The sequence below is a fragment of the Panthera tigris genome, chromosome A2 (genome assembly GCF_018350195.1).
Source record: "Panthera tigris isolate Pti1 chromosome A2, P.tigris_Pti1_mat1.1, whole genome shotgun sequence".
NCBI classification, from domain to species: Eukaryota; Metazoa; Chordata; class Mammalia; order Carnivora; family Felidae; genus Panthera; species Panthera tigris.
The window spans coordinates 2599657-2619041 of record NC_056661.1 but is presented as its reverse complement, the minus strand read 5'-3'; the positions used below and the strand labels follow the sequence as shown (position 1 = coordinate 2619041).

General features: G+C 64.7%; 1 protein-coding gene across 4 annotated transcripts in view; it reads right to left on the bottom strand.

Moving 5' to 3' along the window:
• The window catches only part of NFIC (nuclear factor I C), a 63515-nt gene that overhangs the window by 29542 nt on the left and 14588 nt on the right, over nucleotides 1-19385 (bottom strand). For all 4 annotated transcript variants that reach the window (XM_042977732.1, XM_042977731.1, XM_042977733.1 and 1 more), the window contains exon 2: nucleotides 18249-18780. In XM_042977732.1, the coding sequence (XP_042833666.1) occupies nucleotides 18249-18780 (532 nt within the window). The remainder of the gene's footprint in view (nucleotides 1-18248; nucleotides 18781-19385) is intronic.

Below are 19385 nucleotides of genomic sequence, written 5' to 3'. Positions count from 1 at the left end.
ATACTGTGCTGGTGACAGCGTTTGTCCAAACTCAGAATCCAGATGAACTTCGTCCTTCCTCTGCCCGCCGCCCTCCGGGGCTCCCACCTCCAGCGGCCCCCTGTGGCCCTGCCAGACCGCCCCATCCCTTCCCACCCCCCCCCCCATCCCCTCCTCCTTCTCTCGCCCATCGTCCACTCTGCTCCAGCCACATGGGCCTCTGGCTGCTCTGCCAACGTGCCGGGCCCAATGCTGCCCCAGGACCTTTGCACAGGTGGTGTGGTACCCTCTGCCTGCGTGTCCTTTCGGCATCTACATGGCTAACACTCTCCTGTCATTCCGGGCCTTTCCTCAAAGATCTCCTTCTCTGAGAGGCACACGAGGCTCTTTAGCACCACGCGCAGAGCATAGGTAGCCACACTCACGCTAGTATGAGGGAGAGTCTGGCCACTGGCAACAGCTGAATCTCAAGTGACTCCCTGCTTCGGCCCGGACCGGTTCTCTCTCGACGTTCTCAGGTCCGTGGGGCGTTCATGTGCAGCCGGGACGTCACCTCCTCCCGTATCCTTTTGCTCAAACGAGCACATGATCGTGGCGACAATAGAAATATAAACTGGATCCCACTGACGGAGTGTACAGAGTGTTCTTTCCTGTCCATGGCCAGGAGCCCAAATTTGGTCCGTCCCAGCCCCTGAGAAAGGCGCCGCTGGGCCTCCGGTCCCGCCCTTCCCGCCCAGGAACACCCACCCCTTTGCACCACACAACTCCCTTCATCCCGGTGGCTAACCCTGCGGCCGTCCCTAATTGGGAGATCGACACGCCGAGGTGACACGCTCATCTCACAGGTGTTTAGTGACCACCTACTACTTGCCAGGCACTGGGCAGACGGCAGGGTGCCAAGGGAGGAGAGACAGACAGGAAGTGAGCAAACAGAAGAGGCCCGGGGTAACTCCACGCGGCTCTAAGTTCCAGCGAGGCCGTTAAACTGGGTGAGGGGACAGAGGGCGGCTCTGGGGGTGACTTGCGACACAGATGCCTGGCGGGGGCCCCTCTGAGGAGGTGTCGTTGGCACTGAGGCCTTAGCAACGGGGAGGAGCTGGCCCCGGGGAGAGCCGGGCAAAGGCGCAGCCTGTGCAAAAGCCCTGGGGCGGGAACAAACACGGGATGTTTGAGGACCCAACACGGTGAGCAAAGGGGAGGCAACGGGGCCACGCGGGCCACGTGGCTGCAGCGACAGGCTTGGGTTTTATTCTCGAGCGCCACGCGGAGGGACAGGCCCCCGGCTCTGCCAGATGGCACAACACCTCCGGCTACGAGGCCGTGCCGAGGCGTGAGGAGCCGCGGGCGGGAAGGCGAGACGGGCGGCCGCTTTGGAGGCCGGCGTGGCGCTTGCTCCGCGGAAAGTTAGACACGGAATCCACGCGGCCCAGCAATTCCACACGTCTGCATGCGCCCAATGAGGGGTGCCAGCGGGGCCCCCAAAGGATGCCCGCGCCCCCGTGTGCACAGCCGCGAGGTTCACGGCTGCCCCGCGTGGGGACAGAGGGAAGGGTGAACACGGTGCGTCCGGCCACACGCCGGAATGTGACCCAGCCCCAGGGAGGAAGGACGTCCGGCCGCCTGCCACCGCGTGGAGGGACCCGGAGGCCACTGTGTGCAGGGACAGGAGCCGGACACAGAAGGACACGTCCCGCGTGACCCCACGCGCAGGGGTCCCCAGAGGAGTCCCGTCCACAGGGACAGAGAGCGGATGGTGGGAGCCAGGGGTGGGGAGGCCGTGCTTCATGGGGACAGGGTCTCAGTCTGGGGAGATGGAAGGTTCTGGAGACGGAGGGTGGGGGTGGACGCAGCACAGCGTGAACGTGCCTGAGGCCGCGGAAGCTGTGCGCTTAGAAATGGTTACGCGGGTGAATTTTGCACTCTGTGTCCTTTAACCGCGATAAAACACACACACACACGAAAACGGCGTGGCTGCCAAGTGGCTTCTGGAACCTTGGGGGCCGGGAGACCGGGGAGGGGGTGTGGGCACCGGCCCAGGGTGGTGGCCTGCGGACGGACAGAGGGACGGGACCTGGCGAAGTCGGGACCGCGCCTCTTCAAAAGCCGGCGGGACACGGCGGGGTGGGGGAGCCCGGAGTCCCCGTCCGGGCCCCGTGGCCCGTCTGCCGGGCGCGCGGGGCTCGCTGGCCCTCTGTTCTGACCTCAGCGGCTTCCAAACGCAGCTGGCTCGGCCCGGCTGCCACGTCCGCCTCCGACGACGCCGGCCAGCTAGTGGCAAACCCAAAGCCAGGCCCTGGAATTCCGAGCTCCCGGCTGTCACCAGCCATCTTTAAACATTAGCCAGCCGAGGCTCAGCTTTCCCCGTCCTGGAAGGCCGCGCGGCACACGCGACCCTGGCCTTTGTCCCTCCGCCCCGCCGCCCCCTCCCTCCCAGGCAAGCTCCAGCCATCTTCGTCAGCCTAACCCTAACACCTCCTTCTCCGGAACACCCGCCCTTGGCCCCTTGGCCCAGCCCTAGCCCCCTCCACCACACGGGTCTATCAACACATGAAAATCCCAAGTCCTCCCCGCGGCCACCAGGCCCTGCGGAAACTGCCCCCCTGTCCCCTCCCCGCTCTGCCCTCCTCCCTCTCTCCCCCTGGCCCGCTCTGTTCCGGCCACACGTGCCTCCTCACTGTTCCTGCAATATGCCGGGCCCCGCGATGCCCCGGGACCTTTGCACAAACTGTGCCCTCCGCCTGGAACGCCCTTGCTGTGAATGCCTGCCGGGCCCATCCCCTCACTCCGTTCATTCGAGTCTCTGTTCCAATGTGGTTTACGTGTCCACAGCCCCTGGCACAGGATCTGGGCTCGATGTTGGGGGGATCCCGTCCCTCCCGAGAGGCGGGACGACGGATTCTCACGTGCGTCCGGTTATGTGACAACCTGCTTCGTGTCCCTGAGCCTCCACCCCACCCCATGCCAGCGTCTGCGCAAACCCAGGCACAAAGGGACACGGCGATTCGTTTATTCGACCCACGCGTTGAGCACCTCCTGGGTACGAGGCCCTGTTCTAGGTTCTGAACAAAACAGACCCGAAGTCCCATCCCTGAGGCTCACGGTCGCAGGTTGCGCCCCAGCCATTGTAAGGAAGGCCAGGGGTCGAGCCTCGGTAGGAGGCCTCCAGGCTACGCTAAGCTTGAACTTGGCGCTGCTGGTGTGGCAGGAGGACCGGAACTGAGACCGCCCTGAGCTGCAAGGAACCTCAGCAGAAACCCTGGCGCTCCGGGGGGGCGCCCGGAACACAGGCTCCCCGAGCCAGCAGCGGCGACCCCTGGCCTGCGGTCCGGCCCCCGCTGTGTGACCTCAGCGAAAGCGCTTTCCCTCTCTGAGCCTCCACGTCTTGGCACCGAGGCCCTAGCACGCCTTCTCCAGGGCGCCACCTGGACAAACCGGAGGGAAGAAAAAGCAAGACGCTGGACGTTCAAGGCGTGCACTCGCCGGCCCCTGGGGAACGTCTAGGAAATGCGGACGAGACGCAGGGGACCCGAGAGGCGAAAGGGCCCGGCCCGGTGACCTCCTGGATGCCGGCCTCCTCCCTCGCCTTGTGCTTCCTGACCCGCGTGTTCCTAGAGTCTGGACCGCACTTTCCCTCTCCCTCTCCCCGGCCGCCCGGCCGCCTGGGCCCGAGCCAACCTGCCTCGGAGTCACTTTCAAAGAAAAGTTTCTGTTTTCTTCCCACCCGGCCCAGCGCCCCCGCCGCCTGGCCCGCTCCGCGGCCTGGCTCCGGCCCGGCCGGGCGCCCGTGGACACCTCAGGCCAGCGGGTCAGGGTGCTGGCCCTCCGCCGCCCCCGAGCCCAGGCCTCGGGCCGCACTCGGGGAGCCCGGGAGGCCCCACGGGGGAGGCCCCCGGCGTGGCCGTTTCGGGGTGTCTGGCGCCAGAGCCCCGCGGGGAGGTCCCCGCCGGCCACAGGGCCCACTCGGAGGCCTGCAGGCCGGGACTGGCCCCATCCCGGGATGCTTTGGCGGCCAGGCCGCCTTATGACATCATGGCTCTGGCGGCCATTTTCTCCACTCTCCCTCCCCCGGCTTCCAGATGCTTCTGCCGGCCTTGGCGGCCATTTTGTCCGCGCAGGAGGCTGGGGCTGGCACGGGAGCGGAGCGCCGGCCCTCCCTGCCGGGTGGGGGGGGGGGGGCTCCCCTCGGGCCCCTCGTGGCCTCCGAGGGGTTAAGTGTGTGCGCCACGGGGCGCAGGGGGGCAGGCAGGCGGCCCAGCACACGTGGCCGCCCCGCGGCCCTGCTCCCGCTCACGCACCCCACTCCGGGTGGCACCGGGGCCGCGAAAAACAGGTTAAAAATACCCACACGCGCAACCCCCCCCCCCACCGGTCCCCTCCAATGTCAAATGTGTCAGCGCCACCCGGGGAGGGGGGCAGCCTTAAAATAACTTGCTGTTTACATTTGGAGCAAATTCTTGGCTCCTCGGCAGCCAAGCCCGGGCCTCCTCCCGCCTCCCTGGCAGGCCTGCTTCAGCGGCCGCCGAGCGGGGCGGGGAGCTCCGGGGCCACATGCGCGGCCCCGGGAGGGGACGGGCCAGCCCCACTTGTGGCCACACGGTGGACGGGGCCGGGCGGGAGCGCCAGAGAACGCCGGCTGCCAAAAATGGGCGCGGGCCGCGGCCCCACCCGGCTCCCACCCCCCCCCACCCCCCGTTTCTGATGCTTCTTGGGTGGGGAGGGGGGTGGGGGGTGGGGGGGGTCGGAGAACTTCCTGGCCAAGGGAGGCGGGCACGAAGGGAGGGCTCCAGAGCGGGGCAGAATCCTGCAGGAGCTGTGTGGCCTCAGGCCAGCCCTGCCCGTCTCTGGGCCTCCAGGGAAAGCAGTCCGGCCTCCCCGGACTGGGGTCAGGAGGATGGGTCCCATCCCAGCCTTGCTGGGGTGGGTGGGGGGCGGGAAGGAAGGGGGACACGGACCGTCGCAGCCCCTCTCCCTGGCTCCCCTTCTGCAGAAAGTGGGTGTTGAGGTGCAAACACCTCAGATCTGGGCACTCCCATTTCACAGAGGAGCAAACTGAGGGCCAGAGGCAGGAAGGGGCTTGGCCCGAGTCTCACGGCTGTTAAGTGCACGAGCGGCTCAGAGCCCAGTTAGTCTGGTTCCAGAGCCCCCCCGCTTTAAACCCACCGCCTTGCGGTGGCCCGGCCAGTTAAGCGCCCAGCTCTTGGTTTTTTTAGCTCAGGTCACGATCTCACGGTCCGTGGGTTCGAGCTCTGCATCGGGCTCTGTGCTGACATCAGAGAGGTTGCTGGGATTCGCTCTCTCTGCCCCTCCCCTGCTTGTGCTCGCTCTCTCTCTCTCTCTCTCAAAATAATTAAAAAAAAAAAAGTAAACCCACTGCCTCGACTGCAGGAGGAGGTTGGAAACTCCAGGGCCCCAGCCTGAATTGAAGGGAGGGGTAGTGGGAGACTTTTCTACTCCCCTGGCCCTCCTGAGGCCTCTCTTCCTGGAGCCTGGCACGCAGTCAGTACTCAGTACACGCTCGCACGTAGCTGGCGCTCAATAGATGCTTGCGGACGAGTGATGATCATTCAGCAGGGGCTGGCACACCGTAGGCACCGGGCACCTGCTTGTCGTACAAACGACTGGGATTATCCTGACAGGGCGTGGCATACAAAAGGTGCAAAATACATGCTTGTCAAAGGAGTCTGAGGACTGTCGGGAAAATCGGGGGATAGTCAGAGGAAAAGACCAGGTTGAGGGGGACACGGACTCTGACCAGTGGTGACACAAGGGATTTCCGACAGCAGGCCTGAGGCAGGGTGTGGAATGTCACCCAAACATTGCCCATCTCAGTCCCCCTGGTCCTTGGAGAAGGTCCCTCACCTGCTCCAGGGCCTGAATATCAGGGGGAGGGACCTGTGGCTGGAGAAGCCCAAGGAAGTAACTGGAATCTGTCCTAGGGGCCCAGGAAGGCTTCCTGGGGGAGGGGATATTGGAGCTGGGGCCTTAATGTATGAGTAGGAGTTTGCCGGGCACCGAAGGGGCTTGTGGGGAGTGAGAACAGTGAAGATAATAAGAACCACAGCTTAATTCCTACTGATCCCAGCAGTGTGCCCATTTCACAGATCTGGAAACTGAGGTACGGTGAGTGGCTTGGAGCCAGGCCATCTGTTCCGGGGGCACCGGAGCCACATGGTGAGATGCCCCCCCTCCCCCCCGCCTTGCCCCAGATTGGCTGTGACGCCAGGCTAGCCCCTTGTCCTCTCTGGGTCTGTTTCCCCAGCTGCCATGGTGGAATTTGGCCGGGCGCCAGGGGGGTGCCATTTTACTGGAACAAAACAGGGCCTCGGAGAGGGCACAGTCAGTTAACTGCCCGGTGGCCCGTCCCAGTCAGTACTGCGGGTTTCCACTTGCACGCCTCCCATGCCGGCGGGCTCTCTCCCTTCTTATGAGCCTCCTGCCTCACGACTGCTGACCGCTGGAAAGGGGCCTGCTCCGTGCCAGGTGCTCACTGAACCCGCTCCACAGTTACAGACTGTCACTCCCGTTTCACAGATGAGGAAACTGAGGCGCAGAGCGGGGCAGGTCCTGGCCTGAGCTCCCCTGGCGAGCACGGGGATAAGAATGGGGGAGACGCTGCCCCCCCTCCCCTGCGTATGCCCAGGCCGGGGGCCGGAGGGACCTATGATCCAGGCGATCGACTCGCACGGCCCCGCTCCGCCTAGGCTGACGATGGTCCCTGAACTGTCACACCTAGGAACAGGCTTGCAGGCTGGCTGCCTCCATTCTCCCCTCTCCGGAACCCATGCGGTGGCCTGGGTCCCTCAACTATCACCACCTCACTTTTCCACCAGCGTCTGTCCCCCTCCCCCACCCCCCCATGTGAGCCCTCCAGGGCTCCCAGCTCCCCGGGGTAAAGGCCCAGTGGCCCCCAGGGCCCTGCAGGACCTGCCCCTCCCCTCCTCCCTCTCTCCCCTTCGCCCACTCAGCTCCAGCCACACGGGCCCCCTCGCGGCTCCCTCAAACCGCCAGGCCTGGTGCTGCCCCAGGACCTTTGCACAGGCTGTTTCTCCCACCTGGAATGCTCTCCTCCCATTTGTTCGCCCAGCTGGCAACTCCTCACCCTTCGGGTCCCAGCTGAAACGTCAGGCCCTCCGACAGACCCCACCAAATAGCCCGCTGTCTCTATCCCTTTGCCCTTATTTTTTCGACAGCCCTCGTCGCCAACTGCTGTTTCCCGCTTGTTCTTTGTTGCTCCCCCCGACCGGGAACCACCCCCCCCCCCCCCCGAGCGCCGCGGTTTCGTCTGTCTTGTGTCCCGGCCGTGTCCCCAGGACCCAGAGCCCATAGTGAGCGCTGAATCTATTTACTGACTACACAGGGACTGCGCTGGCTGAGTGCTGAGCGCGGACGTGTTCTGTGCTGCCCCGGACCCCTTGTGGGTCTTCACTCTTGTCTCCCTCGGCGACCCCACGAGGCCAGCAGATTTTACAGATGGGGAAACTGAGGCTCGGGGAAAGCAGGGAATAAGCAAGCGTCAGAAGCAGAATAGGCCACGCCAGGCCTCTGGGCCCCCGCGGCTGGCCCACTGCCACCGGGAACAAACAGCGTGTCTGTCAACAACCCCGACAACCGTAAGAGTAATGCCGACGGGCCGGCAATGACTCGCACAGCATCACCCCGTCCGTAAGGGTGCCCCCGTGCGGGTTGGCGCGGGGCCCCGGAGGGGAGACTCAGGGGACACCGGCCCCTTTAAGATCTTCCCCCTCCCCAGCTGGGCGCCGGGCCCGGCCTCCCCTTATGTAAGCAGGCCAGCTGCCCTTGCATAACCTGGTTACATAAGGAAGCAGGGAACAGGCTTGTCCATCCGGCAGCAACCTGTCCCGGGCCGTCTGTGGGGCCGGCCTGGGGCACAGGAACGCCGAGGCCACCCAGAGTGGCCGCCGGGTGAAGGCCCGTGCGGGGGCCTCTGGGTCGGCTCCTGTCCGGGGGTGGGGGGGGGGGAAGGCCGGCGTCTCAGCCACAGCATCCTGTGCCCGGAAAAGTGAAAGGCTTCCAGTCTGCGAGTGGATGGGGGTGTTCCCATTACTGTGACAGAGAGACTGAGCCCCAGAGAGGCCTAAAGCTTCACAGCCCCAGGCAGAGGGCGGAGGCGACAGGGGTCCGGCCTCGGCCAGAGCCCGAACCTCCCAGCTCCTCTGTACAATGGGGCTGCAAACGCGACCTTTCTGCACAGGGCCCGGCGTGCAGCTGGCACTCAATACATGCAGCCTTGAATTCAGCACCGGGCCCGCTCTAAAAGGCTTTTAATTCTGCGGACGGGCCTGCCGCTGTGGCCCCGTCCTGCAGTGAAGCCACAGGCAGGCCCGAGGGAGTGGCCGTGCCGGCCCGCGGGGCAATGTGCGAGCCTCGGGTGCTGTGTGGTGGCCCCACTGTGTGCCAAACCCTGGCCCGGATTCTATTCTGTCTGCCCAGCAGGCCCCAGGGTGGACGCAAGGAGCCCCAGGAACAGGCGGGGAAACTGAGGTGCGGAGAGGAGGGATGTGCCCAAGGTCAGACCCAAGCCCTACCGTGCGCCCCTGTCTCCTTCGCCAGGCAGGCCTCCCCAGCCCCAGGCCCTCCGTCTCACTACGTGGGCTTGGGGGTGTCTGGGTGTGGCCGTCCCCCCCACAGCCTCCCCACCTCCCCCCACCCCTGGGAGGCTCAGTTCTTTGGGAGGGGTGTGGCTTGGGGGTGGAGGCGGCCCCTCTCCTTTCTCCTTCCTCTTCTCCCTGGGCACTGGCCCTTTAAGGCAGCAGGCTGCCAGGGCCTGTCCCGGGGTTACCCCAAGGGGCGGGTGTGGTCAGGAACAAGGGGCCCATTCAGCTGCTGCTGCCGCCTCCGGGCAGCCCACAGGCTGGCCTGGGTGGGAGGCAGGGAGGAGACTGGCAAAGGCAGGGACTAGGGGTGGGCAGAGTAAGAGACAGGCACTAGGAGAGAGACAGAGAAAGAGAGACAGAGAGACACAGAGACGCCTGGCCTCTTGGCTGCACCTCCTCCCTGGTTCTCCTGGATCGGGCGTTTGAGGCTGACCCAACCCCCAGCCAGGAGGCAGCCCCCAAAGGTGCTCCTTGATCCAGCTGAACCTGGCGTCCACTCACTAGCACCCAAATCCTGTAATCCCAAAGGGCGGATCCTGGGACATTCTGGGGAGGTCCCCGACACACCTCAGATGGCCCCTTCCCAGGGGACCGTGGTGGGCCCTCAGATCTTCCAGACCTGAGTTCGAGTCCTGACGCTAGCTCTTGGCTGTGTGACCTCAGGCCAGTGGCTCTAACCTCTCTGTGCCCCAATTTCCCTAACTGCTAAATGCAGCTCACGACAGTCGCTACCTCGGTGGGGTTAGGATGAAGCGAAATGGGGCGGACAGGCCCTCACGTCCGCCGGGAGTCTAAGAGCCCCCAGGCCGGCCACAAGTGCCCCAGACGTGCAACCCTGCCTCCCATCCGACGTCACAGCCTCCAATTCCAGCCGCTGCCTTCACCCGAGGCCCTACTAAGCACCCTGCCGGCTGTGGGTAGGAGCTGTCCTGGTGCCCCCCGGCCCGCAACGGCCTCTGGAAACACATCCAGGGTTCCACGTCCCCGCGACTGACATCTATCTACCGCGGATCAAACAAAGTCTTGATTCTTATTCCCAGGGCTACCTGGTTTCAGGTTCTCACCCCCACGAAACGGGGCCTCCAAGAAGGCGGCCGCTGCCTCCACCAGTCCGGGGCGGGGAGCCTCAAAGAAACCAAAATCCGCCTCCTGCCCTCTGTAAGCATCGTTTCTGAAATATTCCGTTCCGTCACCTGGTCTCAGGACAGACGTACTCGACTGACCTGAGCTTTCTGCATCTCTGACGAAGAGAATCCTAGAGCCTACCCCTGGGAGTTCTAGGACCCAGCTCAAGAAAACTCCAGAGCCCGTCCTCGGGCATGAAAACCCCCAGCGTGAGGAATTCTGCAACCTGCCACCAACGGTCAAGAATACACTTCAAGGGTTTCTTGGATGTCGATGAAATCAACGCTGGGAGAAGCAGTGACAGATTTCACAGGTTTGGAATTCTCGTATGCTTGAGAACCCTGGTTGAGATCATGTGAGATCTGTTCCCAGATGCTTGAAAACATCTCCCCTCGAAGACGCTAGAACCCGCCCCGGGGGGTCCTAGAACTCAAGTCGCGGAATTCCGGAGCTTGTCCCTCCGTAAGCAAAGACCCATCGTCAAACATTTGGGATCTTGCTTCCAGATACTCAGAAACCCACCCCTGGATGGTCAGGAATACACGTGAGGAATTCTAGATCAAGGGATCGGCTTGAGGGTTTCCAGGAAAGTTTCCTGGACTGTTAAATAACAACCTCGATGAATGTCGAGCGGGGGGCTGGGTGGCTCAGTGGGTTAAGCATCAGAATCTTGATGTCGGCTCAGGTCACGCTCTCAGGGTGGTGGGTCCAAGCCTCACGTCGGGCTCTAACGCTGCCAGCGTGGAGCCTGCCTGGGATTCTCTCTGTCTCTCTGTCCCTCAGTCTCTCCCCGCTCCAAAGAAATAAATAAACTTAAAAGCATTTAGCCAACTTGGGGCGCACTTGGGATCTGCCTTGAAAGTCTCTAGAATTCAGATGCTCTTAGAGCCGAGTTGCCCGCCTGGTCCACGTGTGGCTCTGAGCGGCTGAAACGTGGCTGGTCAGAATCAGGGTGTGAATTTCAAAGACCGAGAACATTCCGAGTAACGTAAACCATCTCAATACCTTGTCCGTCCTGATATGTGTCAAAACGACAATATTTTGGTTGTCCCGGGTGAAACAGAATATATTGTTAAAACCCACGACCCCTGTACGTTTAGACTTTTACGTGCGGAGACCAGAGAAAAAAGTTACATTATCTACGCGGCTCACACTGTATTCTACTGGACGGTGCTGTTCTGAAACCCGCCTCGGAGAACTGGAGAATTGCCCCGGGGGCGGGGGGGGGGGGGCCTGGGTGGCTCAGTCCATCCAGCGTCCGGCTTCTGCTCAGGTCGTGATCTCACGGTTCGTGAGTTCGAGCCCCGCGTCGGGCTCTGTGCTGATGGCTCAGGGTCTGGAGCCTGTTTCGGATTCTGTGTCTCCCTCTCTCTCTGCTTCTCCTCCGCCCATGCTCTGTCTTTCTCTCTCTCTCAAAAATAAACATTCAAAAAAATTAAAAAAAAAAAAACCTGCCTACACAGTAAAGACCCCTCTGAAGATTCTAGAACTCAGGCCTTGGGAATTCCTAGAATCCCCCTCGTCCCTGCCTTGACCTGTCTTCCCTTGGGGTGCAGGATGGGACAGAACAGACCGGAGGAAGGGCCCCTACTGGCTGGGCAGCCATGGGCAGCGTCCCGCCTCTCTCTGGGCCTCAGTTTCCCCATCTGGACAAGACGTGCAGTGTCCCCGTGTGCCCCCTCCCTCATCCTTCACCAGCTCTGGCCATCTGTGACTTCCTGCCCACACCCAGCTGGAGGAAGAGGGGCTGGCCTGGCAGCTGGCTGGCGGGGGGGGGGGGGATGCCAGAGATGTCCCTAGCTGCCCTCAGCCTCCCCTCGGCTCGCTGGGCAGAGGGCCAAGGCGGCAACTGCGGCCGCCATGCTGGGGCGGCCACCACAGGTGCACCGCAGTGTCTCCCGCTCCCGCTGACGCCGTGGGGACAGGGCACTCGGTGGGCGGCCCCCCCGGGGAGCCTCCTCACCCCTGCCTCGGTGGGGGTGGACTGCTGGGGGGCGGGCAACAGGGGCGCGTCCGCAAAGGGAGCGCCTCACCGCCAACTGGGTCCCCCTCCTGAGCGCCCGCCGCGTGCTACGAGGTTTCTTTGTCACCGATTGGACACTCCCTGAGCTCCGTCCGCGGAAGAATCCCAGGCGCAAAGATGGGCGCTAACGTGCCCGGCCGTCGGAGGGCAGAGCTGGGGCCAGGACCACAAGCACGGGGATGCTGATAATCCCTATTTGACGGTACCGTGGTCATTTGTACGAAGCCTTTACCACCAGCTGATGCATACAGAACGCACTTCTGCTTATTATCATCATCATTATTATTATTATTATTAACAACAACAACGAGTCTTTCAATTGGGGTAAAATACACACAACACGAAATTCACCATCTGAACCCTTTCCAAGCACACACAGCTCAGCGGCCTCAGGCACACTCACACTGTCGTGCAGCCGCCCCCGCCATCCGTCTCCAGAACTTTCCATCTCCCCAGACCGAGACCCTGCCCCCAGGAAGCACGGACTCCCCGCCCCCTGCCCCAGCCCCGGCTCCCACCATCTGCTCTCTGTCTCTGTGGACGGGACTCCTCTGGGGACCCCCTGTGCGTGGGGTCACGCGGGACGTGTCTGTCTGTGTCTGGCTCCTGTCACCGCGCACGGTGGCCTCCGGGTCCCTCCACGCGGTGGCAGGTGGGAGGACGCCCTTTTTTTTTTTTAAGTTTATTTATTTATTTTGGTGTGGTGGCGGGGAGAGCGCACAGGCGAGTGGGGAAGGGGCCAAGAGACAGAGGGAGAGACGGAGAATCCCCAGCGGGGTCCACACCACCAGCACAGAGCCCGACGAGGGGCTCGAACTCATGAACCGCGAGATCATGACCTCAGCCCAAGGTGGATGCTTAATGGACCGAGCCACCCAGGCGCTCCTGGATGTCCTCCCTTTTTCGGGGCGACAGATCGTTTTTGAGTGCTTCCCGTGGGCCCCGCGTTCCGGCGCTCGGCAGGCGCTCCGTGACTTTGAGCCTACGGGGTCCAGCAAGGCGGGCACCGTTCTTATCACGCCCATTTGAGAGGGAAGGAAACCGAGGCCCGCGGCCGTGAGGTCAACTTCCTGAAGGCCGCGACAGGCACGAGCCGTGTGATTTGAACCTGGGTCATCTGGCTACAGAGTGAGCCCCAACTCTCCCCTTGGGCTCCCGGCCTGCTGTGTGAGCGGAACCCTCACCTGCTGGTATCTCTTTGCTGCTGACCAGGAGCCTGGAGGCCTGCCACAGCTATAAATACGCCGTCAGCTGGCGTCTGGGCCTCCCACCCCTGCGGCCACCTTCCCTGCACAGGCAGACGGCCGGTCCACCTGGCCGCCCAGCCCTGGGGGAATCCGGGCTGCCCGGAGCCCCTCACCCCTGCGCCACCCAGACACCTGGAGGGGGGCAACGCCACCAGCCGCCAGCGGAGAGCCCGTCCTGGCTCACGGGGTGGGCGGAACGCGGCCCGGGGTCTCAGCGCGGGCCGGAGGTCTCTCCCACTGTCCCCTGGGGCTGGAGAGAGGGTTCAGGAAAGGACGGAGCGATTATCTGGTGCCTCCCATCTGCTTCCGGGGGATCGCTGACTCTGGTCCCCAAAGCGGCCGACACCGTTTTTAGGCTTCCCATTTACGGATGGAAAAACCAAGGCTCGAGAGGAGAATGCACTTCGCGCGGCCTGAAGCAAGCACGGGCGTCAGCTGTGAATGTCACGCGGACAAGTGGGTGCCCTCACGCGCCCTCCTGCCCGCCTTTCGTCTCCCAAGGGCCCCGTGCTGGGCCGAGATCAACGGGGCAGAGGAGGCAGGGGGAGCCTCAGTCGTGGCCTGGCCTGCTCCTCTCTTATCCCACAAGGCCCCACCTTCCTGCCTTCAGTCCCGCACAACCCCCGACCAGAGAGGGCTCGGTCACACAGCACACCAGGGGCAGGCCCGCGGCTGCCCTGGGCCCCCTTGCTCCAGACCGTCTGAACCCAGGGTGCACGTTGACCCTGGCCCCCAGGCTTGGTCCCGGTAGGCCCTTCGGTGCGGTTCCCCGCTGGTCGTTCATTTATCCACCGTGCATTCAAGCCCCCCCTCTTTCTATCGTCTGCACAACCGGGAGGGTGTGGGTGCCACCCGCCAACCTCCAAAGCGGCTTGTGGGCTTTTTCCCTTTAGGGGTTTCAGGCACTCAGGATCCTGTAGGTTCTAACTCGGCTCTGCCTCTCGGGAGCTGTGTGACCTCGGGTGAGCGGCTGACGGTCTCTGGGCCGGCTTCCTCGCCTGAGACCTACCAGAAGGTAACCGCCGCCCCCCCACCCCCTGCAGCCCCCCAGCAGGGCCGTGGCGAGAATCAAACGAGGGAAAACGTGGGATGAGCTGAGACCCAGCCCGCAGCGGGCACTGCTTTACCTCTGTGGTTATCACGGCTCCCCACTTCCCTCCCGGAGGGGCTGGGGACCCCCTCGATTCTCCTGCCGCTCCCTGGGGCGCCCCGGGGCGCCCCTCCAGCAGCTGCAGAGCTCCCCGAGCCGGCCCCTGCCCACAGCGCCATCCCGGGAGGTTGGCACCACACAAGGCGGGAACGAGGAGCCGGCCCCGCGTCAGCAGATGGGCACCATCTGGGCTGGCCGCTCGGGGCGGGCTGGCAGCTGCCGGAGCGGGCGGGCCTGGCAACCCCTCCCCCGCCCGGCCCTGGCACGGGGCCCGCCCGCGCCTCAGGTTTCTCAGGCCGCCAGAGGGGGCGGGGAGGCCTGGCTGGGCTTCAGGGCTGGGCAGGCGGCTTCCCTCTCTGGGCCTCGGTTCCTCCAGGCTCCCTCCCAAATGCAAGGCAGGTGGAGGAGTGCCGGGCTCCCCCCCCCCCCTTCCTGGCCTCCCCACCACCCTCCCCACGAAGCCGCCACGCAGCAGGCCTCGCCTCCGCCTCTGCCTCCGCCAGTCTCCTCCCCTCCCAGGCCTTCCCGCGCTCCGTTCCTCACGCTTCGGGCCACGCTGGCCTCTGGGCCTTTGCACTGGCTGTGCCCCCGTGCCCGGTGCACTCCCGCAAATGCCTCTGTGGCTCCCTTGCTTCCTTCAGGCCTCGATCTCAAAAGCCACCTCTTTGGGGCCGCCCTCCCTCCTCGGCCTGCAGTGCCCCCCTCCCCACCCGTCTCCACACCCTGCCCTGCTTTGTTTTTATTCACTGAACCGTGAATCGCCAACTTCCGGGTCCCCCCCCCCCCCCCCCCCCCCCCGCCCAGTGTACCCATTCAGCGGGCAGTCCCCCGGGTCCTCAGGTGAAGCTCACATCGCCAGCTCATCAAGGTCCCCCAGCTGCCCCCAGGGCACACACTGAGTCCAGCCCCTGGCCCCAGATGGACAACGGGGCAGCCAGATTTCACCCCAGGAGGTGCCCCGGGCTCTGACCCGCCTGAGAGCCCCAGTGGTGAAAGGGCCTTCTCAGAGGTTATCCCCATCCCTTCGTCCCCCATAATAAAGGTGGGAGCACCCCTGTGAGTCCACCTGACCCCCCAGGAGAGATGTGGAAGCTGGGGGGGGGGTGCTGCGCCTGTCCCAGGATAGGGGGACTGAGTGCCAGGCCTCTGTGCCCGTCTGTCTGTCTGGACCTCCAACTGTCTCTGCGTGTGTCTCTCGGTCTTTCTGTCTGTTCCGAGGTGCCCCATCCCCCCCTGCATGCACGCTCCCCGCGGGCCCGGTTGAAGGGGCTGCTGTGCTGCGGCCCAGGCCACAACACTTTCCAGCCCTGAGACCCCAAAGTGGAAGGAGGAGGGCGGCCGGCGGCCATCTGCCTCCGCCGTCAGACCGACAACCTGCGGGACCAAGAACAGAGATTTCGCTGGGGCCCGGGAGGAGCACGGGGGGCCTGGAGGTGGGAGCCCAGAACACAGGCCCAGCCCGGGGGTGCCAACACGCCGACCGGATGCCCAAGTTGCGCACTGCAGTTTTCCTCTATCTCCCCCACCACCCAGGGGGAAGGGCCGGGTTGTCTTCAAAGAAGCTGCCTGCATCCAAACCCCACCTCTGCCCTTTCTCGACCACGTGACCTTGGGCAGGCAGGTCGCTTTTTGGGGGCCTCTGTTTCCTCATCCTCGACGCGAGAACCACAGTGATCCCTGCCTTGGAGGGCTGCTGAGAGAATCGCTAAGCGCTCAGAAACACTGCCCGGCAGAGAGAGAGAGTGGAGTTCGGAGCTGGGGTTTTGAAGCATACGCAGGAGTTTTCCGTATGCGAAAGACCTTCGGGCAGAGGGAGCATCAGGGGCGAAGGGGCAGAGTTGGCCAATCAGAACCGCGATGAGGATGGTGGCGGGGGTCACAGGAGTGGCCCCCGGGGCCTGGCACCTCTTCCCGCCCCGCGGGGGGGTCGTCTCTGGGCACTTACCATTGGGGCCCAGCGTTCCTACCGGTCAACTATTTTCGAGCTTCCCCTTTTAAAGACGAGGAAAGAAGGCACAGAGAGGTTAAGCGACTTGTCTCGGATCACCCAGCCCGCAAGCCGCTGAGCTGAGGCCGGGTCGGCCGGGACCAGGGCGAGCTGGGGTTCCCGCGGGGATGACGGGGGCCTTGACCTTCCCCAGCCCTCGAGCGAAGAGGCAGACGGGGCTGGCCGGCAAAGCCATGGCCGCCGGACACGAGGGTGTCTGGGGAAGCCTGGAGGCCCGGCCTGCCTGCCTGCCGAGCCGAGCGGGGGAGGGGGCCGGCTGGAGATTGTGCTGACTCCGGCAGAAAACTCGCTTCGAAATGTTATCAGCTCAGCGCGGAGGAGGTGGGGGCAGGGCCAGGCTGCAGGATGGATGTGGGTGGTGTGTGGTGGGAGAGGCCTGGACCCGCGTGGTAATGAGCTCAGCAGCCCCCAAGGCCACCCCTGCCCCCGGCCCCCGGGACACACAGGCGCCTCGTCCGCCCCTCTGCCTCCACGACCCCGAAGGCGGCTTCGCCACCGGCCTCAGTGGGTTTCATGCTCGTCCGTGGGGGCGGGGCAGGGGGGCGGAGGGGGTCAAGGTCGGGGAACCCAGGTCGAGACTGGGAGACTGCCCGCCTCTCCCGCCCCCACACACCCCCCGGAGACCGGGAGCCCCACAACGTCACCTCATCCTTCCACCATGGCCAGGGGTCGGCGTGGTTGTCCCCCCCCTTCCCCGCCGCGTGCAGAGGAAACACACAGAACGGCGACGTGTGCAAGGTCACGGCCTGAAAAGGGCAGGGCTCTGCGTGGAACCTGGGCGGCCGGGCGCCCGGTCTGCCCCCACCAGACCCCCACGCCGGGCCACCCCCGGCCTTCCTTCTGTTTCTGGTCGTGCCACGGAGCGTGCTCCCCGGGGGGGTCTGCCGTGGCTGGGCGTGCAACCTGAGCGTACCCACCGGACCCACTCAGGCGGCCCCCAGGTGCGTGCCCACGTGAGCACCAGGCTCAGCCCCGGGGGGCGGGGGGCAGAGGCATGGGGGGGGGGCATGTGACATGTGACCGCTGGGTCCTACGGGCACGCTGGACTCCATCCCCACGAACACATTCCCAGCTGACACCTGCCACGTGGCAGGCCAGTGTTCACAAGCTACATGCGTGACCTGGCGAGTCCCCCGTGGCCTAACCGAGCTGAGGACTCAGAACCTACATGTGACAGACAGGGGAAACTGAGGCCCAGGTTGGACCCACAGCCAGGAAGCAGCAGGGCGACAGAGCCCACGGCCCTGCCAGCCAGGCCCTGCCCTCGGCCACCAGCCCTGCGGGCATCCAGAGGCCGGCCCGCACATCTGGCCTCCGCATCTCTGCCCAGGCAGGGCGCTGACCCTCTGGGACGCCCCCACACTCGGCTCTGTCCAGCCATCCCGCAGAGCTCAGCTCAGCTCAGCCACTTTGTCCAGGAAGCTGCCGGGGGTCTCCTCGCTCTCACAAACCCTGCTGTCTCCAGGAGGGGCATCCGGCCCCAGAGCCAGCAGACGCCCGGCTACAAGGGCCGGAGCTGGGGACACAGGAGACCAGAGGACCAGAGAGGGTGGCCACCCAGCCCAAGTCGCACAGCACCCAGTCTCCCACGCGGCACAAAGGCGGGACCTGTCAGGCCTCTGCGGAAGGTCCGAGGGTGGACCAACCAGGATCCACAGCGGGCGACCAGAGCCCTGTCTCCGCTTTCCCCAGAGGGATAAGGTTGTTTCTCTGCCACCGGTCACCCTCCGGTCCTCACCCCTATTCCCAGCAAGGCCTTCTGCTGCCCCTCGGGCCTTCCGGGACAGGATCTCGTCTCCCGCCATCTCAAGAGCTCGCCTCTCACCTCGAAACCCCCCAGGACACACTGCCTCCTCCCTCAGACCCTCCTTGAACCCCATCTTGTCCCTTCACAACACCGGCGCCTGCCCGCTGCCCTAGCGTGGGCCCACCTACCCCCTCGGACCCTCCCGTCGCCTCTGCCTCCCGTCTGGGGGGCGCACCTGAGCCGCCTCCCCGCTTCGGCCACGCGCGCGCGCGCGCGCACACACCGCCCCCTGGAGACCCCGGGCGCGCGGGCGCGCGCACACGCACGCACGCCGCTCGCGCCCGCCCGCCTCACCTCGCTCGCGCACGAAGTAGGCCAGGTAGAGGTCGAGCTCCTTGACCGCCACGCCGATGTGATGCGGCTGCACGCAGAGCACCGGGTGGCCGCACTGCGCCGCCTTGACCAGGCGCTCGCCGTCGGTGCTCTCCAGCGGGATGCCCTTGAAGAGGATGACCATGACCAGGTCCAGCCGCCACACCTTGTCGGCCTGGCGCAGGCAGTCGATGCGGCGCATCTTGCCCTTCTGGTCGGGGTTGGAGAGCACGCAGCCCGGCGCCTTCTTGCCGGTGATGGCCAGCACGAAGTCCTCGCGGCACTCGGGCCGGATGTCTTTGCGCAGCTTGGCCAGCAGCCGGGACGCCCACTTCTGCTTCACCTCGGCCTTCTCGCCCAGCAGCTCGTCCTTCACCGCGCGCTCCTCGTCCTTCGACATCCGCTTCTCGTGCTTCTTGAAATACTTACGCTTCCGCGCCTGCAGGTTGAACCAGGTGTAGGCGAAGGCGCGGACGTGAGGCAGCAGCGCCTCGATGAACGGGTGGAACTCATCCTGCAGGCACGAGAGGCCAGAGGTCAGGAGGCGCCGGGGACCGGGGGCCCACCGCCCAGCCCAGGGGACTGAGGTCTAGGCGCCCCAGGAAGACCCAGGCGCGTGTGGGCAGGGAGCCACCGCGGACCTGGTAACCTCCTGGGGGAAAGTGAAGGCTGGGGGGGGGGGGGGGGGCGGGGCGGAGAGAGGACCCGGCGGAAGTGCACGGGGGACTGGCGTGAACCCGAATGGGGAAACTGAGGCTTGGACTATGCGGGAGGCGCGGGGCAAGGCAGGAGTTCATGGAGGGCTGTCTTGAACCCTGGAGGGCCCCCAGAGGCGGACGGGGGGCTAGCCCATTGCACAGATGGGGAACACTGAGGTCAGGAGAATAAGGATGTTATGGAGCTCTTCTCTGCCCACCAGAAAGGGGGTCGGCAAACCCCAGTCTGGAAGCGCTTTAAAGGACAAGGTGGCGAGTGTTCCATTCTGTCGCACCTGCTCGACTCTGCACCTAGTGCCAGATCAGCCGTGGATGCGACACGTAAATGACGGGCGTGACCACGTTCTGATGACACTGTGTTTAGGAAGAGAAGTGGCGGGCATTGGGCCCCGGGACCCGTAGT